This window comes from Octodon degus, unplaced genomic scaffold (genome assembly GCF_000260255.1).
Source record: "Octodon degus isolate 3935 unplaced genomic scaffold, OctDeg1.0 scaffold00357, whole genome shotgun sequence".
In the NCBI taxonomy this organism is placed as follows: Eukaryota; Metazoa; Chordata; class Mammalia; order Rodentia; family Octodontidae; genus Octodon; species Octodon degus.
The window spans coordinates 737,754-752,283 of NW_004524933.1; the positions used below are offsets into that span (position 1 = coordinate 737,754).

At 41.5% G+C, this 14,530-nt stretch overlaps 1 protein-coding gene across 3 annotated transcripts in view; it reads left to right on the plus strand.

The window, feature by feature from the left end:
- Window positions 1–13,625, plus strand: part of Zfand4 (zinc finger AN1-type containing 4) — a 42,530-nt gene extending 28,905 nt beyond the window's left edge. For all 3 annotated transcript variants that reach the window (XM_023708395.1, XM_004648165.2, XM_023708396.1), the window contains exons 6-10: window positions 3,817–3,964; window positions 8,445–9,206; window positions 10,197–10,251; window positions 11,287–11,404; window positions 12,618–13,625. In XM_023708395.1, the coding sequence (XP_023564163.1) occupies window positions 3,817–3,964; window positions 8,445–9,206; window positions 10,197–10,251; window positions 11,287–11,404; window positions 12,618–12,753 (1,219 nt within the window). In that variant the 3' untranslated portion in view covers window positions 12,754–13,625. The remainder of the gene's footprint in view (window positions 1–3,816; window positions 3,965–8,444; window positions 9,207–10,196; window positions 10,252–11,286; window positions 11,405–12,617) is intronic.
- Window positions 13,626–14,530: the final 905 nt, after the last annotated feature.

The following is a 14,530-nucleotide window of genomic DNA, read 5'->3' on the forward strand; positions in this document are numbered from 1 at the left end:
CATCTCAGCCTCTCAAGTAGCTGGGGACTCCAGGTATCCCCACCATGACTAGCTCTTTGCTCCATTTCAAATTAACTCATAATGAATGATTTGAGGCCTAAGTTAGATCTGCAAAGTCTCTCTCCCTTTTATTCCACTGACCAGCAGCCTGTTGTGGTCATGCCTACACTTAAGAGTAGACTATGGATAAAAACACCAGAGGTTGGAGTCACAGATACTCTGTGCCCCACAGAGTGTATGTGGAGGAGAGCTTGCACTCCTTGGTGGTGGCCCAAAAACCAGACTATGATAGTGGGTGGTGACTGTTATCCAAGGTGTCAAGATCTGGCTGGCATGGATATGTGGGCTACAGGAGAGAAGATGAACACAGCAAGGGCTGCTGCTCTGGACCACAGGCAGGGTCCCTTCATGCCCCAGCTTCATAGCAGTAAGAGAGCCACATGTGGTCACCGTCAGCTGCTCACTCTGACGCTGTGGTACAGAAGCAGGAAAACAATACATGGCAAGGTGAATTGCTGTGGCCCATGCCCATACTTTACCAACTCCTACTTTAAGAAGAAATGGAATTAGGCGTTGGATGCATTCTGATACAAAATGCAGCATCAATCTTTTTGAGTCTCAAACATTTTTATGAATCATACTACCTTTCTGGGTTTTTTAGAATATATAAGGAGAGTCAAATTAGGTCTTGGCTTTGGAATAAATAATATTCCTGTCGAAATAAATACCATGTTTACCCATCTCTTATTCTCGATCATATGAAATTATTTTAATCATATTAGATTATTAAATTAAAATGTTTAGAGAAACTTTTATGTAGCACTCAAGAAAATATGTACAAAGCCAACCATTGTGGCCCATACCTGTAATCCCAGCACTTGTGAGACTGAGGCAGGATGATTGCTGTGAGTGTGAAGTCAGCCTGAGCTATATAGTGAAACCCTGTCTCAAAAAAAATAAATAAATAAATAAAAAAGGGGACCTGGGAGATGGCTCAGTGGAATAAGCGCTTCCCTGGCCAGCTCAAGGGCCTGAATTCAATCCCTATATATGATAAGAAGGAGAAGGAAAGAAAATGTGTATAAATTCAATAAGTATTAGAATACCTAAATTCATAAATATATTTTTGGAAACACTTTATAAATCACTGTGTTATCCTAGTCTAGTAACATTTTTCTATCCAAGAATACTTTTAGTGATCTCATGAATTCATGGTTTTAAAAGACAATATAAAACTGTGATTGTTAGAAAAAAATGAGATGACTTTAAAGGTGTTTTTAAAATGCATCCAGTGAAATATTTAGCAATTATCAAATATTTATCACCAATCAATTTCTTGATTGCTCTTTTCTAATGCACGTATTATAGGAGAATAAGTTATTATGATAATAATTAAGTCCAAAACTTTCAGAATTTGAGAAAAATAAAATTAAAATGTCACAGGATACGTGAGAAATATTTAAAGCTCAAAAGTAACGCCAGGTAACCAAGATGGGAGGGTACATGAGACATTCCTTCTAGTCTACCAGATGAGCTGACAGATTCTTTGTGTTGCCCTCCTTCTCAGGTGTGGTTGACCTCGAGGCAAAGCAACCACCCAGCATCCCATGCTGTGAGCCATAGGTTCTGTCACTCATCTAAGGACGCAGCATACTGCAGTTAAGCTGTACTTTGGTGCCTGGGGAAGCAACAGGAAGTGGTGGGAAGAATCACCTTTAAAACCAGACCAAGGGGCACTTGGGTCTTAGGACTCTACACACCAACTTTCTGGTCTCAAGACAGCTTACCCTCTCTGCTGTGGTTTCTTCATTTAAAATGGGATAAATATCCATCTACCAATCCGTCTTCTGTAGTTGTACAAGGAAAATGTGTGGAAAGTGCCTGGCATAGCAGGCATTTGATAGCAACAGGCAGTATTTTGCTGGTGCTGACCCTCATGCATAGGCATCCTTATCACTGGGCAGCTGCTCTAGGTAGCAGTGGTGGGTGCAGTTAGTTCCTACATTGTTCCTTTTGACACTTGTGCCTGCTGTGTGTGTGATTAACTTGCAATCACAGAAAACCATCCATTTCACCTTAGAAAGTTTAGGGATATCTGCCATCTGCTCTACCCATATGCTGGTGGCATATGCTTCAGAAGCATTATACGATATGCTCTGTGTGTCCTGGGCTGTCCCATGCCTTATACCTACCCAGAACAGGGAATGTTATACCTCATGCCTCGTAGCAGAGCTACGTGCTTTACTGTGCATGTGAGTACTTCAGGTGCTGTGACTACTATTCTTACTCTGCTCTGTTTAAGGTTTGATTCATTCTCCATATACATACTGAGTGCTGTGTGAGACAACATTCAAAGGGCTAGTGAGGCAGGTAGTAAAAAAAAATTACAAAGACAAAGATAAGGGTAACTGTAAGGCTTTCTTCAGGTCAGAGTACACTTCAAGAGGGACAGCAGGCAAGTTCCAAGAAAGGAAGCATGGCTTCAGTATGATAAATTGGGATTTTTATGAGAATTTAAGGATATTGAAGCAGTCTGGTCAGCAAATATAGTTAATTATCCGCAGAGTATCTTTTTTCAGAACATCTAGCACCTTTTAGAACTTCCAGTATAAAGATTTATAAGCATTAACTTTTAGGGAAGGTGGGTCAGGGCTCCATGGGAAGAGTGAACAGGCCCTATATCAAATATGGGGTTTTTGTCTTATGTAGGTTTGGTCAGTGCTGCCCTGTTGTCTCCTGACTGTCCACAGGCGTTGGGCAGGATGGCACAGGGAGGTCTATGCTGCTAAGGCTTCCACTCTGACATTGTCAGTCGGTAGCTACTGCAGTGAACTCGTGTGCTTTACAAACTCTTACCATTCTAATTTTCTCATTGTTGAAATGTACTGAGACTTGAATGCTTCTGTTTGATTCATCAAACACTTATTGGCTATATGGCAAGCCCCATTGCCAGGTGCAAAGACTAGGACGATGTGTAAAGCCTAGCTTGTGCTTTACATGAGGGAAACAGACATGTTAAGTACAAATGTGAAGACTGTGTAGAGCGTCATTCTAGTATGTGATCAAAGAGAAGAAGCTCCAGGTGTTTCTTGCAAGTGTGAACAAATGTCATGATGGTTAATCAGTAATTGAAATGCAACACGTGGGATGTACCCGCTCGGCCATCAACAAGGGTGAAATTGAGGCATTGTGGGGAGATGGGTGTGCCTTGAGGACTTATTGCTGAGTGACATAAGTCGGACAAGACAGTTAACTGTTACATACTTTTTCTCACATGAGAAACCTGAAAGAGTAAAGAGAAAAATGAAAGATGAAAGGAAACAAGGAAGTAGACGAGATGGGAAGGAGGGGAAAACATACTAATAAACAAGAATATCAAAAATAAATGTAACATTTAATCTGAAACAAATAGAGGAGCCGGGTACATAGCTTAGTGGCACAGCATCTGCCTGGCAAGTGTGTGTATGAGCTGGCACTTCTCTTCTGTGACCATTGCTTTTTAATTCTGGGCCATGGAAACCTGATAAGCCCGTGGCCTAGGTTGTGTACTGACAGCCTTGGCTACACATTCTTGCAGAAGTGGACTGTGCCTCTTCCTGACTGACAGCAAGTGCCAAAAGATCACCACCAGTGGTATGCTGAGTACCAACTGACTGTCACCATACAAATTGTTCTCCCAAGGGAGACCTTTGCAAAATATATCTTCCTCACACTCATGATGACAGCATGGGTTTGCCTGGCAGCCTCTGCAGCTGCTGTTGGAGTAGAGCTAACTCATGGTGGGTAGGTGCCAAGTCCTTTTCGTTTTCTTTGCAGCAATGGGTCTATGTACAATTTGTATACAGATGAGGATGAGGAGGTGGAACCTTCTCCTTCTGGACAAAAGACCATTGAAAATTCAATAACTATGAATAAGATGAAGCTGCTGAAGGCGAAGATGGAGAGGATGAACCTCGGCAGAAAGGTGACCCTGAGCTCCCCCAGGCTTTCTCTAGCTCACTCCAGCAGGGCTGAGTCCCAGGGAGTTGGCAAAGCTTTATTCATTGGTATTTATGTCTCCAGTTTTTTTGTTGTTTTGGGGGTTTTTTGTTTGTTTTTTGTGGAACGGAGGATTGAACTCAAGACCTTGTGCTTACCAGGGAAACACTTTATTTTACTGAACCATCTCCCCAGCCCCTATGCCTCCAGTTTTTATTGAGTTATGGAAACTGATAAATTGTTTTTATTTTTTTATTTTTTTTAAATTTCAATTAATTTTATTTATAATTTTAGATATACATAATAATAACATTCATCATATAGAATTTGTAGCTGTACAGGATGTTTCCTGATTCTTGTGTTCACCTGTTTCCCTCCTTTCCTTCAGCCTATCTTCCTGTTCTTATTTACTAAAGCTTTGTTTACATTTTTTGCTTCTAATCTCTTTTTTTTCTGATAAATTGTTTTTAAAGCCAATAACATGACTGAAAAAATTGTGCTGCACTTAAAATAATTTATGATTTTTTTTAAATTTCATAGCTCTGGAGCTACAAAGGATGGTGAAACATAGCTTAATCTTGTAAAGTGATGCATTAGGCCAGGGAGAAACTCCAGGGTAGAGCAGGTTCTCAGCCTGTGCAGGGCCTGGGGTTCAACACCCAGTACTGCCTCCAAATGCTATGTTAATTCTTATGGATAACACTTACTTTTGGCTTAGGTAGATACTGTCAGTTTTCCAAAGTGATTAAGCCAACTTACATTCTGTCCAGTGGAGAGTGAGACTTGAACCTTTGTTCTGTGTTTGGCATATCCTCTTGGTTGGTGTCTAGTTTATTGTGCATCTATTGTCTAGTATCATTGCCCTTACCTTACCTCTCTCTGAAGATCAGGGAAATAGAGCACCTGTCATGTCTGTGGGCCTGTGATATCTTTTCTGTCAAATCCCTGCTCAAATTCTTTTTTGTTGTTGTTATTCTTTTTCTTTTTTAATTTATATATTTGGTACAGGGTATCGCTACACAGCTTGGACTTGTAGCGATCCTCCTGTTTCAGCCTCCCCAGCACTAAGAATATAGGTGTGTGCCACCGTGCCCGGTTTTGTTGTTGTTATTCTGTTATTTTATCTGTGTATCCATCAGTGGTCACATTTTCTATCATTTTGTTGCTTCTACATCTTGGCTGTTGTGAATAATAGGGCTATGAACCTGGGGTACAAATTTCATTTCTTTTAGAATACACTAGAAATGAAATTACTGGAAAATGTAGTACCAGTAATTCCAGTTTTAATTTTTGGAGGAACTATGAGACTCTTTTTCCACCATGGCTTTATTATGTGACATTTAAGATAGATTTTCTTATTTCTTTAAAAACTGGCTTTCAGATTTTGGTAGGGATTTCAGTAAGTCTGTAGAGCTCTTTGGGTAGTATTGGTGATATCTTTTTGACTACTGACTTATTTAGAAGCAGGCTCTGTAGTTTCCAAAATGCTGCACTTTTGTATACTTTTTAAATATTTATTTGTAGCATAATTTTGCTGTAGTTAGGAACCATACTCAATAATTTTAGTCCTTTGAAAATAGATAAGTTGATTTGTGACTGTGCTTACTGGTAAATTACTTCTACCCTTGAAAAGATTGTATTTGGTCATTGCAGAATGTTCTCTTTATATCTGCCAGTAGATCAAGTCATTAATTGTGGTGGTAGGTCCTCTGTGTCTCTGTCTTTTTTGATTTGTTTTGAGTAGGTTTTTTTTTTGTTGTTGTTGTTGTTTTTGAGAAGGTTTCTGCTCTCTATCATTTATTGAGGGACATGTTTGTGGATTTATTTTTCCAAAAGTTCTTAATTTTTGCCTTGCATATTTTGAAGGTCTGTCACTGGATCTAGTAAAGATGTGCAATTGTGATACCTTTCTTGTGCTTTATTGTGCTTCTATTGTGTATCCTTTTGATTCTTTGACTTTCAAGTGGTTGTAATTTAAACCACACATGTGTTGGCTCATTTTTATCTGAACTGATAAATTTAGTGATAAGCTTAGTTTTATTTGTCTGCCTTTGCAGTTCTAGCAATTGAACTAAGGCCTTCACAGTAAGATGTATCTTCAGTGTGTTTGTTTGCATGTTGGTTGGTTGGGTGGGTGGGTGGGTGGGTGGGTGTTTTGAGACAGGGTCTCACCATGTAGTCCAGACTGGCATCAAACTCACAGCGATCCTCCTACCTCAACTTCCCATGTACTGGGATTACAGGCATGCATCACCACACCTGGCTGAGACAGAATTTTCTTGAGTGGCTAAATTAATAAGCCTGAACTCAAACCTCAAACTTGTCTCAATGAAACACAAACAAAAAGGACTTGAGATATAGCTTTGTGATAGAGTACTACTGGCTTGGATCCCCAGTACTGCAAGTGAGAGTTTCTAGAGAACACTGTTCTCTAGAAAATTACAGGTATTTTGGTTTTCATCTTTGTTTTTGTTTGGGATACTATGTTTGAACCCAGAGCCTTCACACTGAGATATGTTCTCAATGCTTTTATTTTTATTTTTGAACAGGGTCTCACTCAGCCACTAAGTGGCCCAGACTGGGCTCGGACTTGCAGTCCTTCTGCCTCAGCCTCTTGGAATGCTGGAGTTATTTCTGTTGAATTCACTGGCACTCTTTTGGAAGGAAGGCTTTGTAATTTACTTCTGTTCTTTGGGATCTTTACTTTGCCCCACCAAAGCACCTTTCCTTCCAGTTGGCTCTTCCACCACAAAGCTGTGCTTCTGAAACTACCCCTTTGGTCTCTGAAAGATTTCTTGATTTCTCATTACCCTTTTTATCCTAGTGGCCCATGTTTGATATCACAGGTCTTAGATCTGCTTTTAGTATTTTCCTATTAAGTCAAAGTTTTTTTTCTTTTGTTGGCTTATTTTGTTCCATCTGTAGTTTATCACCTCTGTCTCTCTTGGTTTGGTTTGGTTGAAGCTCCACATTTTCTTTCTCACTACTGCTGTAGGCTTTATAGATGAATCTCTCAAATTTACCAGGGCCTAACAGGTGCTAGACAAGTGCCCTGTCCAAGGAGCCACATTCCCAGCCCAAGGATATTTATTTAGATTGCTGTCAGGGACAGGGTGGAAGATGTATGCAGATGTTCAAATGTAGGCAACTGGCATAAATCTCCACAGTCTGGAAGTCATGACCCTTACCTTTGAAAAATATTTTTGGTGGATATAAAAATATATTGCAGATTGGTGATGGCCCCACCACAGAAGCAGCAGCAGGAGCTGGGTCAGGTTCACAAGATCTTTCTTTCTTAGTTCCTATTGCTCTCCTTGCTGCAATGCCATCTCCCAGATAGTCTGGACTTTCTGACAAGATAATTTATTCCCCCTTGTAAGTAGGGTGTTGTTTGTTATCAGTACTACATCCCATCTCCTGCTAGTTACCATTTTGTTAAATCTTCTTTCATTTTGTTCTCAACTTTCCACATAAGATCATGACTTTTTGCAGAACTTTCATTAAAACCTTGATCCAGGAGGCTCAAGAGCACTCCCAAATTTTTTATTTTCTAGGAAGAATGATAGGTTATAGTACATAGGATATAATTGCACTGTGGCTAGGCTTTGTTATAGCAAAGGATACAAAGCGAAATCGACAAAGGGAAAAGACACAGAGCCAAGTCTAGAGGCAGCCAGGCCCAGACCTCCTAGAGTCCTGTAAGATGTACCCAGCTCATCTACCAAGAGATTCTGTCTGCTAGGAAGTCAACTGAGCCCTCACTGGGCCTGTCCGTGGGACCACAAGACACCCTCTGCCTGGTGTGTGTGTCCCAGGATCCTGAGAGAAAGCAGCTGTTCAGCATGAACCATATTGTACGCATGAACAGTTTGCATAAGTGACACAAAAACCACTATTTTTTCTTTTCTTCCTTTCTTTTTTTTTTTTGGGGGGGGGTGGTACTTGAACATAGGCCTTTAGCTCACAGCTACATCTCTAGCTCCTTTTTATATTTTATTTTATTTTGCTGAGATAGAACTTGCCATCTCTTGCCTCAGCCACTAGGAGATCTGGGATCTGCACCACCATCTTGGAGCACAAACCAGCCTCTCACCACCAGGGTCAGGACATAAGTTCCTCCCAGGAGAGTAGCTGAGGTTCCCTTCCTCATTGTGGCAGGAAAGCTGGTCCAGATTTAAAATAGGTCAGCAGTGCAATATTACATGTAATCAACCTGTGTTCTTTCAACCTGTGAAACAGTACTATGGGAAATAAAATGATTTTCCTTCAACATCCTCAGAAAATTATACCCAATAAAGCAAAATAGCAGTTAACCTCAATCAGAATCATAAGATTCAAACTGTTTAAAGATTGTACATTGAGGTTATGAAAGAAATGTCAACATCCTGTCCTAGCACTTTCTGATGTTGTTTTCACTGACAGGTGGTGAGGATCCTCAATAATATCTGTACATTGTTTCCTTGCAGCCCAAGAGAGCCCTGAGGGTGCAGCCTCGCCCGCCTGCTACTCGACCCACTAGCAGCTCCACAAGGGTGACCCTACGCCCCCGGCTTCTGCCTGCACTGACACCGCTGAGCTCCGGGAACCTGCGGGGTCCTTCCCAGCCTTGTGGTACCCAGCACTCCACAGGGAACTTAGCAACCGAGAACCTCCATGATCTGGTCCTCGAGATCCCATGCCATGAAGAGAGCTTACCTGAGAATGTGCTGCACCTGGGAGACACTAAGGGGAGCGTGGCAGGGACCAACAGCAGCGCTGATGCTGTGGACAAGCAGAGGGTCAGCACTGTGTCACCATCCCTGTCCTCTACCAGGGTGGCAGTGAAGAGTTCAGGAGACAGCAGGGCCCCAGGAAAGCCACACCGACAACCCCGGGTGCGGGACTCCAGAGCAGTCCCCAAGCCTGCAGCTGTCCCCAGCCCCGCAGGCTGTGGCTGTCGAGGAGTGAAGGTCCGCTCTCCAGGGAAGAGGCCTGATGTGATCTCCAGAGTGGAGGCCCGGGACATCACGGAAATAGCCAACAAGGCCACCAAGGAGCCCGTGGGCTGCATGAGCAATGTAGGGCTGCTGGCTTCTCTAGCACAGAGTGCCAGCAGGGATGGGGTTCAGAGCGCTCGAGGGCCAGGGCGGCTGCACCCCCAAGGGACTACATTGAGGCTGCCCCGACCTCGACTGAAGCCAGAGACTCCATGTGGCTCCCCAGGGGGCCTGCCCTCCTCACCCTTCCAGGTAAGTGCAGCCCTGTCAGCAGAGCTGGGCAGGAAGCACAGACTCAGAGTCTGGTCTCTGGTAGCAGTAAGGAGGTCTGAGGTTGGATTTTGTTTTGTTTTGTTTTGTTTTCAATTGTAGCCAGTCTATTTGATGATCAAATTCTATTTATTTGTTTAAGACTGTATGGCTATGTAGTTTTTAGGCAAAAGATTTGAACCCAACTATGTAGCCCAGGCTGGCCTTAAACTCTCAGGGATTCTTCTTCAGCATCCCCAAGTGCTTTCTGGGAACATGAGCATTTGCCACCATGCCCAGCTTGATGATTAAATTTTAAATGTGTTGGTCCTGAATTGAGAACAGTAATTGAAAATAAGTAAATGCTAAATATTTTTACTCATGCTTTTTCCCAAAGTAAGAATTCCTATCTGAACCATCAAATGGTAGTCTTTTTTTCAGGGGGTTGTTTTTTTGTTTTTGGTTTTTTTTTTATTTTTGGGGGGTGGGTATCAGGAATTGAACTCAGGACCTTGGGCTTGCCAGGCAGGCACTTATGCCACTGAGCTGTATTCCCAGCCCAAAGTTTAGTCTTTTAAACATGAATAATAAACACTAGGCCACGCATGCTGCTGTATGCCTGTAATGCCAGCACTAGAGAGACAGATTCAGGATCACTGCAAATTCAAGGCCAGCCTGGACTATAAAGCTAGGCCCTGTAAGAAAACAGCACACTAAATAAATAAATAAATAAATAAATAAATAAATAAATAAATGGCACTATGTAACAGTGCTAGAAGAACTGGGTTCCAAGTTAATTTAGTTAAACAGATATCATTTTTTTTTTTAATGTATTTGGTACCAGCCTGGACTCCCCAGTCTTGGTGGCCAGCTCAACCATATAATGTTAAAGGGAGGCCCCCACTTTGTGCAGTCAGAGTTTGGCATTTTGGCATCTAGCTGCTCCCATCCCGCTGATGACTCACCTCTGGGTGTTTTGTGCTCTCCTTGCAGTCTGCCCTTGACCTTCGAAAGAACCGAAGCAGCATAGCAGCAGGGAAACGAGGAGGTAAGGAAGCCACAGATCACCCTGAAGACAGGCTCTAACACCATTATGCACCCTGTTGAATCTTCAGAGAAAGAGGGAGGTCTCTCCCTAAGCTTTTCCCAATTCAAGAAATGATTGTGTGAGTGACAGGTAGGACACACATGAACAATAAAGCCCAATTTGAAATTAGCAGCTTTTGTCTGGGAGGAGCTCGCTGCAGAATTGCCATGTGTTTCTCGGACTCCAGAGCCTGAAGTGGCGTTGGAGGAACTGCCCTCGACCAGTGTTTTTAGCATCCTGGTCCAGCATCAGTCTCTACTAGGCAGGCTGGCTATGTCCGGATAAAAGACCAGGCCTTGCAGCACAGGGACATAGCAGCTCTCAAAGCCCCTCTTACCAGAAGCAGCTCCTCACAGACACACTGCCTGGCTTTCCCAGGAGGGGAGCAACAGCTGTCATCTTCCTTGAAGTTTTAATACATGACACCTGATCTGGGCTTTGGCAAGGGGCATAGCATTGATTAATTGTAAATCTAGTTCTCAAAACTCTTGAAGAATCTTCAGAGACTTTAGCTGCCAAATAAAAATTGAGCTCAGGCCTCCCATACCTCTTCACAGCTGTCTAGGGCAACCCCTCCAACCCCAGTTCAGCCCCTCGAGTTGAGAACCACATGGCAATTCTGCAGCAAGCTCTTCCCAAACAAGATTGTGTTACAGCTGGATTATTCTCAGAGGGTTCATCAGGTATTATTATTCTGAGCCAGACAGTTTTCTTGATTCTGGTCAAGGCTCGGTTGATTTGCTTAACATGAGCTGATTTCCCTTAGGTGCAACCAGAAACCATTAGTGTACACAAGAAGTGTCATCAGATATTAAATCTTAAGAACAGAGTTCTTCTGTAACTTGTCCTGTAGATTCTCTAATTTTTCAGGAGAAAGTGCCACAAATTACACTTTTATGGCAGAGATGTTTACTGCAAGAGGAATGTGTTCCACTCAGTAGCTATTCACCTTTAAATTTTAAGCCTTATTAATCAAAGTACCCTTTCTCTGCACAGAATACACCCATCACCTCCCACCCGTGAAAGCCCCTCTCCAAACAAAGAAGAAGGCAACAGCAAAACATTGTTTTCTTTGTGGAAAGAAAACAGGACTGGCTACTAGCTACGAATGCAGGCAGGTTGGCCAGCTGGAGTAGCTAAGATGTTTTCTCGGTGGTGACCAGGGTTGGGGATTATGCAAAATAAAACATTATTTAAATTGGCCACTCACAGCACTAAGGTGATGTTCAAATAGCAGCCCTCCATAGAATTCCTGATTTGCTAAGGTAAAGCACAAGTAGTTTCCAGGAGACAAAAGCAGATCTCCCACTGTCCTATAAACTAGGAGATTGGACCTGGCAGGAACATGAACCTTTGGTTTCTGTTAAATATGGGTGGGTTTTGTTGGGATGTTACCTTAGAAGAAGGCCTCCTGCAAAATGGTGTGATTTTAATTTGACAACAACAGACTAAAATGGCAGCAGGTGTGGTGGCGAGTGTGCCTGTAACTCCAGAATTCAGGTGGCTGAGGCAGGAAGATCACTGTGCATTCAGGGACAGCCTGGCCTACATAGTAAGATCTTGACTCAAAAAGAAGAGACTAAGTTGAAAGTTAACTTACTACAAATTTTGACGATTATATGGTGCAGTTATTTCAAAACCGTTCAATGATACATCTTTTAAAGTGAATATTTTCTTCTCATAATTATATATTGATTGGAATCTCAAAGAATTAGGTCTGACCTTAAATTGTGTCAAGGCCAGGCATTAAAAATAACCTACTTTTTAGTGTCTTGTGTTCAAACAAAATGCCTTACCCAGTAACATTTTTAAATTTTTTTCATGAAGTAGCTACATTTAACATTTTTTTTCTTTCAATATGACTATTTCTCAGACTTTCATTTAGGTTTACTGGGTGTAAGAGATGAGGCAGATTGAGGGTGGTGCAAGCCTGTAATGCCAGCATAAGGGAGGCTGAGGCGGGAGGATTGCTGTGCGTTGTAGGCCACCCTGGGTTAACTAACTGAGCTCAAGGCCAGCCTGCACTATACAGCAAGACTGTCTCAAAACAGACAAACCAAAAATATGAAGGAAATGTTTTCAGCTTTTGCAGTCATGCTGCTTCATGCAGGCTAAATGTGGTTCCAGTTCATGATTTTTATTATCATTATCATTATCATTATTATTATTATTATAAACTGCTGCTCATAGACAGCTTGTTCTTGTGGGTGGGGACTCTTGCTTTTGAGTGGAAAGGAAGCGTCCACACTGACACTTTGAAGACGCAGAGGGTATCTGCTGTCCTGCGTGAGATGTGCCTGTTCACACACCCTCTCTCTGTGCTCTAGATGTGGAAACAACTTCTGTGCATCTCATCGCTATGCAGAGACTCATGGCTGCACGTATGATTACAAGAGCGCAGGGAGGAGGTTCTTGCAGGAGGCAAATCCTGTGGTGAAAGCACCAAAGCTTCCAAAAATTTAACTTCTGCTCTGCGCCCTACTGTTCTACCCGCTCGCGAAATCCTATTATATTGACAGAAGAAATGTTGTTCAGACTGCATTGTTTTTGCTCGACTCCAAAAGATTGGCCAAATAACAAAAGCATCTAATGCATACCATTGGAGGATGAAAATGCTGCTGTATTTGACGTCTTTTTTTTTTTTTTTTTGGTGAATCAAAAGTTTTTAAAGTAGTTGTAAAAACTTACACTGTAATGTGAGCTTTGTTCTTGCATGTCTGTGTTCAGTGTCTTATATGTGATACTGCACTTTCACTAAACAACCCTTCAAAACATGCACTGTAGGAAGTAAATACTGACTGTAAGCGAGTATGTGGCAGCAGGGAATTTGTGCTCATGTGAAGGCTGTACTGAAATGGACCACTTCTTTCCTTTTTATTATTTTTTGTGGAGAAGGAGGGGTGGTGTAAATGTCTTTTGCTTTTTTTCTAAGTCCCATGTATGAATGTTTATGGAGTTACTGGCAAGTTCTTTTTTATTTCAAACTACTGTTTTTATAAAAAGAGAATTTGGTTTCCAGTGCAGTTTTTAACACATAAATCTTACATATTCAAACTGCCATTCAGTTATCCATCCTATAAAACACATCATGTTAATCAAGTACACATTTTTTAAAATACTACTTTTTAAATGGCAGTTTTACAACAGTTTTACTTGTTGCTACTAAATAGAGACACCAGCTTTCAGTTTTCAAAAAGTGGGTACACTGAAAGCAGAATTTTGCAGCATTGTTTTTCATATAGGTCACGTGCTTTTACCAGAAAAAAAATGCACTTAAATATTCAATGTGACTATGAGTTTCATTGTTTACAATGAATTTCCTTTCATAAATAAAGTTTCTCCTATAAAACTTTTGAATGAAATAAACTAATTCTGCTTGCAAAAACAACTATGAGTATAAAAATCTTCTTTTCAGGTCCCAAGACCCCTTGGGTGTAAGCCAGGGGCCACACAGGCCTTACCTTCCTTCTGCTCCACCTCGCCCAGAAGAGAGTGTATGTGAGTAGAGAAAAGGCTACCACACTAGAGCAGACTGTATCTACTAGGGCAGAGTGAGTGGGGAAAAGGATCCACTTATTGTGAATTCATGCACTCCTATCTGTAGTAGAGAGTTGCTCAATTTTCCCTCCCTTATCAAGAAAACATGTGTCTTAAGACATGTAAAATATGAAGAGCTCAGTTACATGGATAGAATGCTGATGGATGAACCAAAGCATAATTATTCAAGTGAATTATTTTGTTTTAAGTTTTACCAAAGATTTTGTGTTTTTGCTACTAGGACACTGAGAGGTAAACTACTTTTATTAAAGAAGTTATTATTGAAAGACATTCTGTTTGCTTTAGATTCTTATAGAGATGCAGTGCAATTCAAATTTCAGAGACTTCAGATCTGTTTTTGCAGCCCAGTTATTAGGACAGGGTGTTTAATGTGGGCCCTGCTTAAACATTAGTTGAATAATTGTGTTGGATGAGTTCGCTATGATAACATACAGTGGTACCTTGTTTCACAGACTCAATTCCACAATTCTGGTTGCAAATCAGGTTGACAAAAATTGAATAAAATTCAATGGTTAAGTTCAGTGTTAACCTTATGGAGAAATTTGATTCAATTTTTGGTTCATTTTGCAGCTAGAATTGTGGAGAAAATTGAGTTTGTGAAACGAGATACCACTGTAAATGCTTGAGGTAGTGGTGGTGGTGGTGGTGGTGGTGGTGGTGGTGGTGGTAGTGATGGTGGTGA